This window comes from Callionymus lyra, chromosome 5 (assembly GCF_982586985.1).
Source record: "Callionymus lyra chromosome 5, fCalLyr1.hap1.1, whole genome shotgun sequence".
Lineage (NCBI taxonomy): Eukaryota > Metazoa > Chordata > Actinopteri > Syngnathiformes > Callionymidae > Callionymus > Callionymus lyra.
This window is the reverse complement of record NC_141822.1, coordinates 9889847-9909572: the sequence shown is the minus strand read 5'-3', so window position 1 is coordinate 9909572 and position 19726 is coordinate 9889847. Positions and strand designations below refer to the sequence as shown.

Sequence of the window (19726 nt, the reverse complement as noted above, 5' to 3'; positions counted from 1 at the left end):
TCCGGCCCTTTGAGGATCAGTTTGGAGACCCCTGGTCTAAAACATGAAGTAAATAATACCAAAATAAAAATATAATACAAACACAATCATAAATAAAGACATTTTGACGAACTTCATACACAATACAACTTACTTGTTACAGGAATTTATACATTTTATTATCTATTTTTTTTAGGAATTAAGACACAACATAATATTGAAATATCTCATCTTGTATAAATCGTGCCAGCGAGGAGGATACCTTAAGGGACTCACAATGAGCTGGAAGGAATGTGCCCAGTTAGAGTTTCGTTTCCCGAGAAATGACAGTTTGTTAAGATACAGTGACCTTCAGCAAGATAAAGGAGCTGAACTCAGCGTGCAGGAGATGACGCTGCGCTCACTGACTCATACAGAAAACAGTTCTTCACTGGCTGCGTCCAGCAACAAATGAACAAACTGTTTGTATTCAAGTGTGTCGTCATCTGAAATATGGAATAAAAAAGCCAGCAAGGAGAGAGGTTCTTCAGTGGTTTGGGACGAGCCGTGAGAAGCGCCTCTCCACTCCTTGCTGTTTGTAAAAACTGGATTCTGACTCTGTTTTTTATTCGAACACTTGTCGCTGTTCTCATTCCGATTGTCCGGGAGAAAATCCCTGACGGACTCCTACAGCATTTGGTAAAGTGCTGTTTATGTAACAAGGATTTCATTTCTTTCAATAGAATTTAGTACATTTATTTATTTTTAATCGTTTTGAGGTAGTCTACTGTCATTAATCTTGGGCTGACGGTTCTGATAGGATTACATCTTGATCATACCTTTCCCTGGTAATGGTTTCCTGAATGCTTTGTGAAGTCAAACGGGTTAGGAGCTAAAGAGGCAAATTAACTAATGATAGTTTAGTGCTACGTGGGTGACCAAAAACAACAGAACTTTCAGCCTTCCTGGTTGACCAACCTCATCCCAGTCCAAAGTAGTTAGAGGAGGAGATTTAAATGGAGGCGAACGAGTGATGTCTGGGCTAGCTTAGTGGCTGTTTTAACATTTAAATAAAGAAGCAAGGAAAACTTTAGAATTGTGTTTAAATGATAAATATATATATTATGAAAGATGGATATTCCTAAAATAATACTGCTATGAACTCACGATTTAAGGACATTGACGTGCTAAACACGCACCAAATGCAACAAATGGTAGCCAGTTTAGCAACGCTGATCACGCTGGGACGTTAATGAGGACGCATCATTGAAGTTACGAAAGTGCAGACGATAGCGGAGCCAATTACGGAAGCAGCAGAACCACCAGAGGCTCCGAGGGATCAGCTGGCAGATGAGTGAGCAAACTGACTGGCTTTGTCGAGGATTATTGCGTTGGATTTTAATTCATGTTACATTTTTTACTGAGAAGCGTCGCCTTGATGATTCACTAATGATGCCGGCTTCACATCATGAGATCTTCGTTGACACTGAAGTGATAAACGGGGGGATATTATAGTGTTTATTTGATTTAATATAGAATCAATTCATACCTTTGATCCGTTATCTTGTTCAAAATAAGAGGTTTTTTTCAACGATAATGCAGATAAGTCATGGGAAAGTTAATACCGTGAGCCTTGTCTACCAGAATACCGCAGAACAAGATGGAATTGTGAGGGAACATTTGTATTTAGCTTCTCCACGTCAAAAGTTCATTCCAGTTCGTTCAAGTAGGTTCTTTAAGTACAAAGACGGCTATTTTGACAATCCACCCGCAATCATCACCAGAGGTCTATTTCACAAAAGCACTAAAGGCCCTCGAAGGCAGGTGGATTATGCACATAACTATTCAAACAAGTGCTGTTTACAATAATTGCTTCAACTACTGACTGTGATAATTTTAAGAAGGTTTGTTTGAGAGAGATAAAAAATAGTCAACCACTTACAGAACCAGCAGGAAAGAAACACGACTCGGAAAAAATCACTTGGAAAAAAAACTTCAAGTCTGCCTTTTAATACAATTGAGTTCAGTCGAAAATGCACCTCGGCTGTCTTCGGATCCGCAGGAGGTCTTGAGCGACTTGGGTAATGGATTTTAAACTCTGTGTTCTCACACTCACTGACAAGTCTGTTTAAAATAACACTGATGCAAACCAGACGAGAACGACAGTAATACCACATCCGTGAGCCGTCAAAGGAATATTTCAATACTTTTTTTTTTTTCTGTGTATTAAATGCCTGAGCTCTGAAGTGCCACTGTTCACAGCAGTTGTTCTTTTTTTTTTAGGGATGAAATGTACCCTTTCCTTCGAGGCAGACCTCAGACAGCTGAAGTAAGAAAGAAACGGTGTTCACACAAATAATATAACTTTATAATTTATTATTATTATTCAATAGGAATAGAGAAAAAAATTGTACTATGGCGATGCCAGATAGTGATATAACAGCTTAAAGTGATAGTTCTCATGTAGACTATGGGTTGAGATTGTTTTCAGGGTAATCTGTTCTTTTTAGAGTTATAGATAATAATGTTTGTTCATTTTAATGTAGCGACTGGAGCTCAGTTGTCTTCATCTTACTCTTCGCCAAAAAAGACAAACTTAAAAATATCCAAATGCCTCCATACTGCTCGTCTGTTACGTCCGTCTTGTATTGAAGCCTCGACATGATGAATTCTAAGTCTATTTTAGACTTGTTTGTAGTGGTAGTTATCAGTCTCTTAGTTCCTGGCTAAAATCTTTCCTTTTTGGAACACAATGCAAGTGTCCGCACATGTGCTAGCCTAGCAGCATCCGCTAAAAACAAGCTTAAAATATAGACTTGTTTAATTTTTTCAGGAACAATTCCTAATGTCGAGGGTTCAATACAGGAGGGACGTTATAGATGAGCAGTATGGAGGTATTTGGATGTTTTGAAGTGTATTTTTGGACGAAGATGAGACTGGCATAGCAGCTAGCCTAGCATGCATCCGCCAAAAACAAGCTTGAAATACTGACTTATTTCATTTTTTTTACCGAAAATTCCTCATATTGAGGCTTCAATAAAAGACGGATGTTACAGTCAAAGAGTATGGATGTATTTGGAGGTTTTTAAGTGTCTCTGGACGAAGATGAAACTGAGCTCCAGTTGCTATATTTAAATGAACAAACATTATTGTCTATAACTCTAAAAAAAAACAGATTAGTCCGTGTTCGCTTCGAATGGGAGGGGGGTGTCCTGCGACAGAGTGGCATCCTATCCAGGGTGTCCCTCGACCCTTGCCCATAGAATCTGGGATAGGCTCCAACCTTAAGCGTTAAAGAAAAGAATATAAATGATAATAAACAGGTCATATAAAAACGTACCTGTATAAATAAATGATGATAACAAAAAAATGTTCCTTTGATTTTGAATTATGTTATCTCCAACCAGTTTTCAACCATAAATAAATAAAGTACACAAGACCACTGTTATGGGTAAAAACTGTGTGAGACAGAGAAAGCAACACCAAGAAAAATACCATGATTACATTGACCTTTTCGAGTCTAAACCAAGTAACAAGTGTGCTGTGTCTCAAGTTGCGCACTTCTCTAAGTCCACTGCTTTACAGTACATTGTAACACATTTCAATTACTTGCGCAGTGCTCAAATTTGGACAGGGTAGTACAGTCTCAAATCAAACACTGTCGCTACACAATTACCGGAAATGACTCGACAGCTTCTTCTTCTACTACTTTTTAACACTAATTGCAACCAGATGTTGGAACACTATCACAGCACTTTTCGCCAATTGAAACAAGTTTTTAACTTGTGTTTCAATTTGTTATTACTGTTGTTGTGTTGTTTTGTGGTGAAATTAGTGTTTTCTCAAGACATTTACGCCAGTATCTGCTCCGAAGACGCGTCGTCAATGACGTAGCTTCAGTTTAGCGTCATCTACGTCACTAAGATGGCGGTCCTTAAGGGTGGGAAGTGTCCATCTATCCACACTCAATTTTCTGGCAATTTGAGTGCGTCAATTAAGTACTCACATTTTCAGGTGCAGGTGAATCTGCTCTGTGTTGGGACGATCGAACGGTACTGTATTGTTTACGATAATGACAGTTGTATGACTTTGAGAAGTTTTAGAAAATCGAAAATTGAATCCTGTTGAAAGCAACAGTATATGTCGATAAAATATTAAAAAGAAAAAAACAACATTAAAAGATAAAATAATATTATAATAAAAAATATTATTCAGTAGGAAGCGCTTTCTATTGGTGAGTAACTAAAAAAGCTTAACCACAGAGAAATACAATATTTCAAAGTCTCTTTGAAAGAATGACCTTGAAATGTCAGTTTCACTATCCAAAAAAATCAGGGAAATTGATGACAGGAGACTGAAGTACACATCACTACACATAAAAACGCCACAAAATAATATGTATTTGAATGATTGAAGTTTGAACGGCCGCTTCCTCTCCTGATGCCCCGCACAATACAATTGCTCCACCGTCCTCAATCTTCTCCGAGATGGTCCTGCGGAGCAATTTCCCAGAGTGTCTCGGTGCTGGCTGACCTCCAGTGAGGAACAGGGGGAACAAAGAACATGTCAGATATATATATTTATTCCGTGTGATTGGATCGTTCCCGATTGTAAGAAGAGAATTATGCTCGGAGCCTGAGCTCCAGCCGGCGCGCGACTACGAGGCAGAAGCTTCTCTTAAATGAATGGCTGTTGGTGGATTCGCAGATGTTCTTTGCAGAACAATCATAATCACCATTTTCTCCAATTGCTTCTATTCCAACAGATGTCTAGGCCAAATGCCAGATATCTGCGTGTGTTGTACAATATCAAATTAAATTAAATAGGTGTTCTCAAAACAACATGTGTTGATATGAACAAATACATGTTTTTTTAATCAGTGTTCGAAAACAGAAAGTAACATGAAAAGGACTTTGATTTAATGCTAAACATTCATGATGTGAAACTACACCGGTTTTCCTTGTCATCCCAAAATAATGGCAGCTTAAATACGATTATGGGAGAAACACATTTGGTCATTAATGTAATATATATATATATATATATATATATATATATATATATATATATGTATAGTTTTCCCTACACAATCAGTTACATAAAAAACACAACTTAATATAAATGTGTTGTAAATAAGTTAACAATAACTGCAAAAAATACATCTTTCTTCCTAAAGTTTTTACAAAAATGTATGTTTGTTCAGCACGTGAACAGGAGTGCACTGTTTTAAACATTTTAAAAAAAGTGTAATAATATAATATTATAGTGTAGTTGTTAAGAATAGTAATCACTGCACAACATTTTTCATGAAAATTAAAAATTAAAAAAATAATTGAAAGGGTGAAACAAATTTGGTTATTAATGGTATATAATAATATGTACATAAGTATAGAATTATATATAATATATTTTTACTAACATCTAAAGCAACTGTTTTTATTTATTTAAACTGTCAATATAGTAAATAAGTTCACATTAACTGTAAATAAAAATGAATTTCTTACAGAGTACAAGAGTAATTAGAATCATATTAATAGTGTAGTTGTAATTAATCATTACTAGATAAGACAATATTTTCATGAGAATTTTTTTTTTTTAATTATTATCTTTTTTTTTAATCCACCAAGAGAATTGTGGAACGGACTGTATCCGCTGTGAGGAACGATGGGAAATATGACTCGTGTTTATTAACACCAAGCAGTTATCAGTGTGGAACATATTTAATCTCCTTACATGATATTTAATATCTTCTCGTGGAAAATTACACACATAAATCACCAAAAAAAATCATATTTCGCTGACAGTGTATTTAAACACCATCTGGAAATACTTGGCTGAAGCCACTAAATAAATTGTGGTGTAATTTTTTTTTTTATGGGATTCGACACAAATAACAGAAGCTGATTAATATTGAGTTTTAGCGCTGAATGAGTCACATGACAATCTTCCAGTGATCCAGGCGGCTCGTTGTAAAAGGCTTGGAAGCTTTTTACTCACTCCATCCTTGCTCAAAGGCCAGAGGAAGCCATGTCAAGTTTCATCTTCCACCATTATTTTTAAACATGAATGTACCCCGACATTCACTCAAAAGTGGGTCTTAATGGAGAACATTCTCCCTTCTTCACGTCGTCTAGACTGTAGATGAACCTTATTATAAATAATAGGAAGTGCACAGAAGATAATATCCAGGCTGAGGGGATGCAGAGAACCTTTCTGGACAAGAAGCTAACAGTGCGGAAAAGATCATTTGTTTTGATAGACTACTGTATTTTTTCGCAAGAGAAAAAAATATTTTAAAGTATTGTACATTGTTGAAATAATAATATAGATTAATATTTTAATAAAAAATATATACACACACATATTATATATTATATATATATATACGTATACATATATACAGCTCTGGAAAAAATTAACAGGATATATATATATAAATATGTATATATATATATATATATATATATATATAAGTAAGTAAGTAAGTTAGTAAGTAAGTAATATTTATTTATATAGCGCTTTTCGAGACCAGGGTCACAAAGCGCTTAGACAATCAAAACAATACTCAAAAAAAAGTACATACTTTAAAGATCAAGATAATATATTAGGGAAGCCAGGGTGGTCGTTCATCTTGACCCAGAGAGAACACAAGGGATACCACAAACACATGTGTTTTCAGGCCTTTGGGTCACCTTGATCCAGAGACAACACAAGGGATACCATAAACACATTTGTTTTCAGGCCTTCGGGTCACCTTGACCCAGAGACAACACAATGGTTCAATCATTTTAAGGGAATCATTAAGGGAAGAATAAAGGTTTATCAATTTTTAAAAAAAATATATATACAAGTCCGAAAACAAAAACCCTGTGGTTACATTTAGAAAGAAGTAAGTCTTAAATAAATACTAAATAAGCTTTGCTTCGACATCATCTTTGACGTCAGTAGGGCCACGTTAATACAGTCAAAGGGCCGCCTGTGGCCCCCAGGCTAAAACCATTTAAAATAAATGTAGGCCTTAATCGACCTTCAACTAAAATTTTAAAATAAAACAAAAAAAAACACAACATTGTGCCTTGTACTCATCTCATATCAGCCATGAGGACAAATGTTGGTTGGTCAGTCAATATTATATATAATGTTGCCAGATATTGTACAATTTGAAAATAACATAACATCTTACTTGTGTTTTTAGATTCGCTAGAGCTTATTATTATTATAATAACTCGGTTAAATGTGATACAATAAAGTAAAAACATAGTGCTATGTATTTATTTATGTAATTAAAATCACTTTATTTTAGAAAATAATGTTATTGTAGCTGCACCACCAGTCAATATTATATGAAATGTATGTATATGATGTATTACGTATTATACATCGGTATAAAGTAAACCAACATGTTCCCACATGAGAAGCAGTCACTTTTCTAACCATCATGTAGTCATGAAACCTTTGCCATGATGGCTTTGAAGTAAAGCCAGAGACTCCAGGTTGTTTATCTGACGGTGGATTAAAGGTATAAATATGCAACCCTAAGCAATCTATGAAAATAAATAAATAAAAATAATATTTGCATTAACCCCCTTGATTGTTCTTCACTTTGAAGCCGACTTACTTCAGCTAGCTCCGTAAATAATTGATGATTCATGACCAAGAAAACGTCTGAGAGGTTCCTTTGAACCGTTATTAACTGGTGATAGATGAGGAAAGCGTTGTCATGGCGGCATCAGGACAAGTAAAGAACAATTATAATTTAACAATAAATAAATTATATTATAATAATATATATATATATATATATATATATTATATATATTATAATAGTTATAATAATATAATATTATAATAATTATAATAAACAATTTCCCGAAGGAGACCCTTAGGAACAATAAAGTTCAACCTAACCTAACATAAGTAAGTAAGTAAGTAAGTAATATTTATTTATCTCAAAAAAGTATATACTTTAAAGATCAAGAGAATACTGAGAACAACACAGGAGTTCCAGAAAATCAAGGAAAAGCCTGAACAAATAGAACATTAAAGAATTAAAGAATACTTATATTTGTTTTCTCAGGGCCTTCGGGTCACCTTGGCCCTGAGATAACATAAGGGATACCACAAACACATTTTTTTTCGGGCCTCCGGGTCACCTTGACCCAGAGAAAACACAGGGGATACTACAAACACATTTGTTTTCGGGCTTACATAACTTAGGTATAAAGGTGGGACCATACGGGAAACACACAATTAAAAACTTTGGCCCAAGATAATACTAAAATAATAAATCTGCGTTATTGGATCTATTGCAAGACATTTCATCAATGATACATCACAATATTTGACTGAAAAAGAAAAATAAATAACCATAAAACATCTAACTTTAACTTTAACATCTACAAGTGAACACATTAAAGTGCACGAACATTACGCCTTACGTTAACCAGGACAGTCGTTTCTGATACCGGAAAGTGGGTAGCAACTTGTTTTATAAAAAACCTGTTTTAGTTGAACAATAGCTCAACAAGATAAGAATAACATAAAAATGTCATTCAATATTTGGCACATTTCAGTAAGCAACCAATCATGTTAAGAATTATGTTCACTAGGCCTTTGGGTCAACCCGGTCACATGAAGGCTAGGATGGCTATGCGTCCGTATTTTAAACGCCTTAGATTTGCCGCATTTTGGCAATTATTTTGCCGGACGGAGCACCTTCTCAGGCTTTTGCCCTCTTCTGTCACAAATACATCAATACATAATAAAATTATGTTATTCTATGTTTGTATCCTTTCAGGTCTTGGTGTTATTTCCTTTAATCTATGCTCTTTGTATGTGCACTTTGTTATCTCTTTACACTTTGCTCTATTTATTTGCACTTTGTTCTTCTTCTTGCTTTTTTATGAAAATTGCTGTAACTTCTATTGTCAGCTGTGAACTGGAAATGTAATTTCCTGAGGGAGATCTCCACATGGACTAATAAAAGTCTATCTAATCTAATCTAATCTCAATTGTCTTTTGATGAACAGTATCTTGGAATAACGGTGTAATGATACCATAGTAAATCATAGTCAATGTAGATAGTAGATTGACTATATTTTTCCCTCTGGAGGTATACTCTGGGAAATTAGTTACATAAGTTTCATAAATGCAAGGACAAGAACAATGTGCAAAGAGATAATAAAGTGCAAAGATAACAATGTATACAATTGTGTAGTCGCTGAGTACACTAGAGTTGGATGTTGAGATTTTTCTTTCCTCATTTTTGGTGTCGTAGAAATGGTCGCTGTAATCGAGGCGTATTAAATGTATATAAAAATAAAGCTGGACACATTAAAGCGCCTTACATTACTAAAGTGTTATAAGAAAATCGGGACAATGCTTTCTGGTTCTGAACAGTAAGATAGTAACTTAGTAAACTAAGATCCATTTTAACTTTTTCTTAACGAAAATAATAATAAGAAAATGTTATTAAACCCAAATTATATTTGTAAAAGTCAGTGAAAACTTCGAGGTAGATTTTTTATCTGTTTTTCATTGTTTTTGTTTTTTTAGTATGTTCTGTCTTTCTCCTGTGGTTTTTCTTCTGTTGATTTTCAAGTCGTCTTCTTCACTAAGGCCTAATTTACCCTCGTTTACAGGATTAGCGCCGCCAAAAACAGGACAGGACAGAAAAGGTACTGACGGTAACAATAGAGTAAATATCTTTGCATTGATTATTTATTAGGTAAGTCTGTCAAACTGAGCCTGAGAAACCTGGGTGTTGTATTTTACAAAGACATGTCTCTAGTTCAACACTGCAGAAAACTGATTGAAACTGTTTCCTTCAACTGAGAAAATCTTTAAACGGAAATGTTGTCACAACATGATCTGGAACTTCTAATCCATGCGTTTGTGTCTTCTCGTCTGGACTATTGTAACAGTTTGTTTTAGTCTGCAGTTAATACAAAACTCTGCAGTGAGAATTATGAGCTGCTCTAGTAGAAGAACTTTCATTTCCCCGATCCTTAAATCTCTTCACTGGCTGCCTGTTTCTTTCAGGATCAACTTCAAAATTCTGGTTCTTACTTTCAGATCTATTCATGGTCAGACTTGATCTATTAAGTATATGTTTTATTGAGTATTATTTTGATTGTTTAAGCGCTTTGTGACCATGGTCTGGAAAAGCGCTTTACAAATATAAATTACTTACTTACTTACTTATTAGGACAGAGAGCACAACAATATATTGCATTGTACTTTATTTTCTTCCCACCCCTAGTTTACGAAGCTGACTGACGAAAACAGCAGAGAGACACAATGAATGGAAACAGAAATACAAAAAATATTTCTTTAACTTTGTGAAATACTGTAATGGGAACCCAAATTCTATCACCTAGTAACCAGTAACAACCGGCGCAGAACAAAGCCTCAAACCAAGTAGCTTATTTTAATTGCAACACCCCTGGATAGAACTCACCTCTGCGGCTAAGAAATGAGATTCCCATGTAATTCAGCCTCATCTTCAACAAGAAATGTTCGTCCTTGAGAAACACTCTTGACACAGAAGGTCGCCTTTCAAAAGAGCAGAAATACTTGGAAACATAATGAATAAATACAAGTAGAGCCGCGGCGACATTGAACGCCCACAGTACCTGCCAACATCTGTTTAGGCTTTCCTGCTCTTAGTGGCTTTCACTTCGAAAATAAAATATAAACTTAAGACAAAAGCCTTAGAAACAGCAAGCTTGGTGTTAATAAAGCCTACAGAATAGGATCAAATCATGTAAGAGGATTTATTGGAGAAAATATTCTGCCTTGTTAGTCCTTGTCAATACAGTAAAGTTGTTACATGTCAGCCAGTTACTGTGATTCTGAGTTTGAATAAGTTTGTGGAGACAGAAGCTCAATAGTTTCATTGTGAATCTTCTGTGCACTGATAGTGTGGAGGAAAACCAATAATGCCAAAATAATATTGTTGTTATCCAAGAAGTTCGTAACTATGCAAGTAATTTAAAATTACTTAATGAACAAACACATTAATTTTTTGGCAAATCCAGCGTGAATTAATTTTGTTTTCAAAGTGTAACTAGTGGTTTAGCCGAGCAGAGCACACTATGGTGATTTATTTAGACAGTTGAAATCTGATTTGTTTTACTAGAACAAAAAAACTATACAACTCTGTGAAGACATAAAGTCTAGCTAGAAGTCCCGCCTCCAACTAAAATATCGCTCTTCAATTGGCTCTGACAGTTTTACAATAGCATAAATAAGTCCTTGCGATCACCTTAGTCACTTTCCTTTTATTTTTCTGTCTATTTATCTGTTTGTTTGTCTATCTGTCTGTTAACTGGTCTATTGTCCATTTATCAGTCTATCCATCCATCCATCAACTCATCCATCCATTTATACATCAATCCATCTATACATCAATCAATCTATATATTTATCCATCCATCTATATATCCATCAATCTATATATTTATCCATCCATAGATACATCCATCCATTTATATATTTGTCCATCCATCTATACCTCCATCCATCCATCTATAGATCCAGCAATCTATATATTTGTCCATCCATACTTCCATCCATCAATCTATATATGCTTCCATCGATCCATTTATACATTCATCAATCTATCTATACATCCATCCATCTATCTATCTATACATCCATCAATCTATATATTTGTCCATCCATCTATACGTACATCTATACCTCCATCAATCAATCTATACATCCAATCTATATAGTTGTCCATTCATCAATCTGTCCATCTTTACATGCATCCATGTATCCATGCATACTGTACATCGATATTTACATCTATCTTTATATTCGTCCATCCATCCATTCATCTAAGCAAAAACATATTTCTGTAAATCAAAACTAATACTATGATCACAATGTTTTATTTCCATTTAAAATGTTGTTAGTATCAATGTGTTTTGTTCATGTTTGCATGTATGTCAGTATAGCTGCCTCTGAGAAGTACTGTTTTTGATGATGATATAGTGGATGAGCATAAAACAGCACTTTGAACAGTTACTTAGAAAGGTTGAATATTTAAATACAAATTAAAAAGGAAAGTAAATTTAAAAAAATAATAATTTATCGAGGCTAGTATTGGATATTGTCAGTACAAAATAATACTTTTCTATGAAATATTGACGTACAAAAACACCTTGTTTATTTCTGACCGATCACTCTGGTCATCTAAGTTTGTTTAAGGTGAACGTTGCCTGCTCTTGTTTACACAGACAGAATGCAGAGTTCAATTCAGCTCGGAATATTGAATCTGGTTCACTCTCGTGGTTCCATCTCAGCAAGGGCTTCAGCACATTATATTGCTGACCTCAACTCGCATTTTCCATTCAATCTGGATCCAGACATATGGATATGTGAATGGATTTGTGGGTTTAGATATCGTTTCAGACTCACCATGCAGCCGGAGGACTCCACTTGCCGATCCGTCACACATTTGAAATTCTTCTTGCATCCGCCATTGTCTTTGGAACAGTCACGAACGGGTCCAAAAGACGCCAGGAGGTCCTCAACAGTCTCGAAATAAGTTGACATCATGGCCTCCTCCCTGCGAGAGATAGATTCATTATTTCCAACGTCCAAGTGGATGCTGGCGATAACCAGTTTTCAACTATAAATTAAGAACAACCGTCTTTTGTTTTCACATTTTCGAGCAATAAAAGATGATGTTGGATCACAAGTGTACAGAACATATGCGACACTGACACAGTTACTGACATCACAAAAGGAAGTAAATTTCTGCTTCCAAAAAAAAAGGAAAGCATCTAAACCAGCATTTAATGAATAATTTTTCAGAATCATAAACAGCTTTATGATATACACAAACATTTGTTGTTGGCTCTTAGTGACTCTTTAGAGAATTTACATTGTGTACGCACAGAAGACATAATAGTAATATACAAACAATTTGTAAACATCATCATAGTATTGTATTGAATCTGACAAAGAATAAATGGAACAACAAGAACATAATCTCTAACAAAGTAATCATTGTTTGGTAAATTAGTTTTGCAAATGTATTCATGTTTATTCGCTAGTATTCAAAGTCAATAATAATGGATCTTTTTCCAGTCACTGTGGTTTCTAGGCGATGCATTATATGAAGTCATTATATCGGGTCCAAAATATTTTTACAATGTAAGTCGCTTGAAGAACAAAATGTATATTTGCCAAACTTTCTGCATCAAGTTTGAATCTGATGATGTTGATGTTTTTTTTTGTTTTTTCCCAATGTCTTCCCTTCAACATCACTTTGATGGTTATTGGAAGTCTCTGTTTAATTTGTGTTCATTATTTTATCATTATCTTATGATTATCATCGTTCATTATCTTAACAAACAATCTGGCGGTAAACATAAACTGAGTTGCCTATAGCTATTCATGGTCAGGCTCCTCCTTACATCACTGATCTGATCCAGCCTTACACCCCAGCTTGGGCTCTGAGGTCTGTGGATCAGAATCTACTTATGGTTCCTGAACACGGTTCAGGACCAGAGGAGAGAAATCTTTTCAGGCTGTTGCTCCTAAGCTTTGGAACGATCTTCCTCTCTCTTTGCGCTTGATGGATCTACTGACTCCTTTAAGAAACATCTTAAGACGTTTCTATTTGTTCAGGCTTTTCCTTGATTTTCTGGAACTCCTGTGTTGTTCTCAGTATTATCTTGATCTTTAAAGTATATACTTTTTTGAGTATTGTTTTGATTGTAAAAGCGCTTTGTGACCCTGGTCTGGAAAAGCGCTATATAAATAAATATTACTTACTTACTTACTTACTTACATATCACAGCTCGACTGAGTAAAGCATTTTCCTCATACTTAAAGTGATAGTTCAACAAAAATTCAAATTTCACTCATTTTCTACTCAACCTCCTGTTGATTTACGTTTGGGATTATTTTCAGAGTAATCTGTTCTTTAAAGTTATAGAAAAAAAATGTTTGCTCATTTTAATGTAGGGACTGGAGCTCAGTTGTCTTGATCTTATCCTCTTCCAAAATGAAGCATTCAAAAAGATCCAAATACTGTAGCGTCCATCTTGTATTTAAGCCCCAACATTAGGAATTGTTCCGAAAAATGTTTTATACAGGTCTATATTTTAAACTTGTTAATAGCGGACGCTGGTAGGCTAGCAGTCCAAATCTTGTGCACTGAAAATTGCATTGTGTTTCAATTAGGAAAAACATCAGAAAGAAACTGAAGTAAGTCGCGAAAAACTGCGATACATTTCCTGTAAGGAATGAATGGGACGAGGTCAAAAAAGTCGCAAATCTGCTACGATTTTCAAACATCTCCTGCTCTGGCATACGTTCACATAGAAACTTGGCTCCTTTGTCGCTTTCATAGATTTTTTTTTGTCGCAGGGCAAAGCGCACAGCCGGGTCATTTGTACAGTTTTTCTCCTGTATCCACTAAATAGGATGACCTTATCGAATGGATATTACAAATGGATCAATTCCTGTTAAAGTGTGACTTCCACATTTTTTGTGACAAATAAAGTGATAAAGTAAGTAAGTAATATTTGTAGAGTGCTTTTCTAGATCAGGGTCACAAAGGACTTGGAAACAATACCCCAAAAAATAGTATCCTCTATTCCATTTAAAGTTAAGCGAGTATTAATATTCTATTATATGTTTTCATTATGTGCTTATAGTCGCACTAAAAACTTCGGGACCCTAAAAAGTATCTTAGTACAATTAGGATAAATATTCATCTGCCATAGCTGGACAGAGAGTGTGTCTTAGTCAGACTGATGTGATATTTTGGTTTTCTGAGCCGCCGTCACATCTGTGACAATGAAAGCATATCAAAATCTGAAAAGTCAAACTTAAAATTCCAGGCACTTTCAAGATGTCCTTTGTGAGCCAGTTTCACGTCTACCATTCCAAGTGTGTACCAAATGAAAGAAATCAATGAAGTTCACTTTAACTTTTATAACATACATACACAAACAGCTATAGTTGTCACAGCAGATGTTTTTCCTCCTCAAACTTTCATCCACTAGCTTGAGGCGGTCGCTTTAAAATATTCACATAATATTAAACTGGTGGCTGAGCCTCTGGGCATGTTTGGAGATCAAGCAGACTTCATTGTTAAAAATAAATTAAAGAGAATCAAAAAATATATATATATAATGTTCAGTTTTGCAGCTTTGGTTCACCAAGGTTATGAGGGGTCCGGGATGTTTGACACCCACAGTAATTGGGCTGTTTTTATACTGTGGGAGAATGCAGATTATTATTTTTACAACCAGTAATGGGTTGGTGTCGAGAGCAAACAAGTACAAACACATTAAAACAGTATTTGTTATTTGCTAATTTATAACATCATTGAAACACCCTTTGGTTTCACATGTGTGTTTCTTTTATCACGACTTTTCTTCTTTACATTGAGCCACATACATCTGCTCTGCACCCTTAAAGGTCAACTCTGATGTTGATTTAAATGTGGGTTAAAGTGTTGTTGGACTCTAATGTATCATCAGTGTGTCTCTGTTTATACAAAACTCTCTTTTCGTTTAAATATTTACATTAGAAAATGATCTTAAGCTCCGTCCACTGAAAACACGTTCTTTTTTTGGAGATAAAATAGTTTAACCACACCCACTCTGCTGTGATTGGTCAAGCATGGAGGTTTGTCACTGCATGTTATCCATACCGGAAGTCTCAACACGGGACTCGTTGTATAAACAAAGCGGGGCGTGATTACAGCTGGACTGGAGGAGGAGTTAAGCTATTATTAAGTCATAATTGACTTCGCTCCCGTAACCTCTTGTTCGCCTGGAATTCAGACGGGGGAGAACTTTATAAAGTAATAACTCCCATCGGAGTTACATATCAAGGTGAATATCAGGAAAGAAAATATATAAAAGCGTTAACTTTATTTATATTTTGCACTTGATTTGTTCAACTATTACAGTCGTGATAGACAGAAAGATACTTTGTTGATCCCCTAGAAGAGATTTAGATAAAGTAGACATGTGCTACCGATGTCTTTGAAAAATAAATAAAAATTAAGAATACAATGATATTGTACTATTGAAATAAACAACCAGAGTTGAATACTAAACAATTATCATTTCAATATTTGTCCTAAATATAGTTAATTGTCAATATTGTCAAGAACAGATGGTTTAGTCTTGTTGACGGAAGAGACACTGTTGTACTGAAGCTAGAGATGGAGGGATCATGTAAAATAAACAAATGAGGGAAACTATTTAAGTAATGCATGCTGTGAATGAGGACATGAAGACAAGAGGGAATGAAGGTAGATTAAGGTCGGGGACCCCTGATGAGATATGCCCCCAAAAACAACATTAAGTTTTCTCTGAATAGCAAAAGACACCGTGAGTGCAACCGTCTTAGTGCACCAACAAGACCTTAATTCAATTAGGATTCTTTGGATAAACTCAATATCACAATATTCCCAATACAAGTAAAGGAGCTGGAACTATTTGACTTTACAAATTGGGCAAAACTTCCTAAAGGTGTTATGTGCCAGGATAACTGGGAAGCCTTTAGAGACTTGCAATTTCTTTTAACAAAAATTTAGTAACAAGGGACTGAATATACACAATTGGTAAAAAAAAACAAAAAACAACAGGAAATAAATAAACCTATGAATACAGGTTCTAAAAATGTGGGATGATTTTGACTTTGGGAATACAATTTTTTATTTGTATTTATCCTTTATTTATCCAGTTTAGTCTCATTGAGATTAAAATCTCTTTTACAAGAGACACCTGGCCAGGATGGACAGCAAAACACAGTTATACATAAAAAACAATTTCATACAGTCTTAAGTGCGGTGGTACAATATATTATTTATTTTTGTCTATATCTCCACATTCTTTGTCTGTATTTTGTTTTGCTAATTTAAATTTTGTGACTGAACTTTTTTTATTATTTTTTTTTAGGTTACCTTACCTTACATCCTGTTGTGTGACAATGATCGCAACGTTTACTTAACAAAATGAGTGTCCACAGGTAGTTTCATGCCAATCGGTCGCCTTTTGGGTTTCATAGGAAGAACAGCAATATGCTGGGACTTTTAGCATTAACTGGAAAAGTTCATTTATTTTTGGCACTTCCTGAGCAAAAACAAACAAAGAGTAGTTTTGCAATGACTTCCAATACATCTTTTTTCTGTTGAGCAAACCTTCTAATATCGACCTCAAAAGTCAATCTGGACAGGGATTGATTTCGCCTTTAGACACAATTGAAACCTTAAAAAAAAGCCACGGATGTAAGGCTGAATTAATGGACTAACTAACTGTGTGTTTCTGGGTGTTTTCAAGGACATTTCAGGAAAATATGTCCAGTTAAAGGAAGATCATTTATATCAAAGGCATAAACGATACTTCAGAGCAGCCACAGCTTGACGGAGACGCTCCGGCTCAGTCGTTGTGTACTTCAACACGCTGAGCTCAGTCGCCCCCTGTCAGACAGATCGAAGGGGTAGGAAACCTCTGTGTTCCTCTTTGTAGCGAAACAAAAGCTTCTTCTTTTTTTTTTTCCTTCTGGCAAAGGGACCGCAGGGACGGCAGATACCACACCGCGTGTTGTGTTGTTGACTAGAGTATACAAACAACAACAAGATAATGGAGGGAAGGAAGAAACTGTCCCGATGGAAACAAGCAGATCAGTCGATTGTTGCTGTCACTGCATGTCTTTGCCTTTCGGGTACTTGGATATTTATGGGACAATGTCATTCAAGCAGACGCACTAAACATCGCCACTGTGCGGTTTGTTATCCTTGTAAAATAATGAAATCAAGTAGGGAGATGTTAACTTAAAAAAAATGATGATGATATTCTTATCCAGAAAAGAGTTGTCGGTTCAAACACTGCAATGTAACCCAAGGCAGTTGTCACTTGATGCCAGTCGCTTCGGATAAAAGTGTGATATAATTTGAGTTTAATAGTTGTGTTTGTTGATTTATTTACAAGTTTAATTAAATCATCAAATTACCAGCAGCGGAGCTCTTCTGGTAAATAAGGATATCAAAATGTGTGCATGACATTTAAAAAACAAATATGAACTTAATAGCATTTAGACACTCATTTGTGAGGCGAAAAAACAAAAACAAAACATGAAACATAAAAAACATTAACAAAAAGACATATTCAGAACGAAGCAGCAAGACCAAAGTTTGAAATAAAATTAATACAATTTATTCCCCCCCTTGTTAGCTGCATAAATAAAGGTATTATTTAACTGTCTGGCCACAGTTTGCTCAGATCTGCTCTGTAAATACACAGAGCCACATGAAATTCAACACAACACAATGTCCCCTTTACAAAAAAAAAATCAAGGTCATAGACGGAACATTTGCATGAGAATCAAGGCATCATCAGAGCACCAAGCAATCACTCCTCAAGTGCCCTCTTCTGTACAACCCAGTTTGAAATGGGATCATGATTTTCAGGACCTTCTTTGTCCACTGCGCTCTATACTGTGACACAATGTATCTGAAACAACCTCAAGATGATTGAAATCAGGAAAGAAATCAAGATTATTTTTTAAAAATAGAGGTATCTACGAGATACATTCTGTCCATAAGCTCTTATTTTTCAACAATGACATATTTTATAATGCCATGGTTTACACTTTTTGCAAAACGCTGCAGCTCCCTGAGCAAAAACAAATCTTCAAACAATTGTTGGATCCAGATGGAAATCCTTAAAAACCACTCAAATCAACATCAAATTAAGTTATTTTGCTGCCAAATAAAAATATAATAAAAATAATACTGTAAATAATATGAGAGAGATATTAAATATGACGTTAACTCGATTGAATGTTAAATAATAAGTTAATCTAGATCATTTCACGCTAGTGATGTATGAAAACAAAAAAAAGAAAAAGTTGTTTAACAATGTTTGACAACCAAGATAACCTTTTTACCAAAATATGACGCCTTCTGTGCAAAATCACTCTTGAGATAGAAGTTAATTTTTAAAAGGAAATCAGACAAGCACTATTATTTAAATTACAGTTTTCTATCAAACAGACATTTTAAGTCTCAAAATAATGGTCACATGCGGTCGGCAATCAAACTCAAGAGACAGCTGCTGGAAATGTTTTTTGGGAAAAAAATGATGCTTATTTTTTTAAGCATAGAAAATAAAGATTTCATTACAGAGAGCAACCAAGGAATTACAGAGAAATATGTCAGAGCCTATTCATGAGTGTTCTTGAAGACTGTTTGAATGGGGATTTTAGAAGCTTGTAAGTGTTGGCACATAGAGGTGAGACAGAGTGACTCTTTGTAATTCGTCATTGAAAAACATATACAGAGAGCTCAGAAGTGGATGGACCCAGAAGTTTTGTATCCTTTTGTTGAAGAAGGCTTAAGTAACACCTGGTTGGTTGCATTTCTAATGGAATGCTTAAAAAATGTTTGGGATGTTCTGAAGCTCCAAATGCAGAAAGAAACCCAGAAAATTATTTCACATTAAGCAAGATTCCAAAAAAATCTAGAGTAACTGAAATATCTCCAGTGTGTTTACATGTTGTTGAAGTTTTCTATGGTTATTCTTAGTCATAAATGTGGTCTTTCCTTAAACTGGTCATCTATCACATTGTTTTGGCTAAAAGAACAGCAATATGTAAAGCAATATTAAATATATTTCTTTGCATGACACTTTTAACTTGGGGTGGTGGAAAATTTGGTTATGGCATATGTATTCCAATATAATTTTCCACGATACTCCTGCAAGTCATCTTTATGTGTTACAATAGT

At 35.0% G+C, this 19726-nt stretch overlaps 1 protein-coding gene across 1 annotated transcript in view; it reads right to left on the bottom strand.

The window, feature by feature from the left end:
- Nucleotides 1-19726, bottom strand: part of astn2 (astrotactin 2) — a 407558-nt gene that overhangs the window by 160316 nt on the left and 227516 nt on the right. The window contains exon 11 of the mRNA XM_087790735.1: nucleotides 12385-12535. Within this exon, the coding sequence (XP_087646861.1) occupies nucleotides 12385-12535 (151 nt within the window). The remainder of the gene's footprint in view (nucleotides 1-12384; nucleotides 12536-19726) is intronic.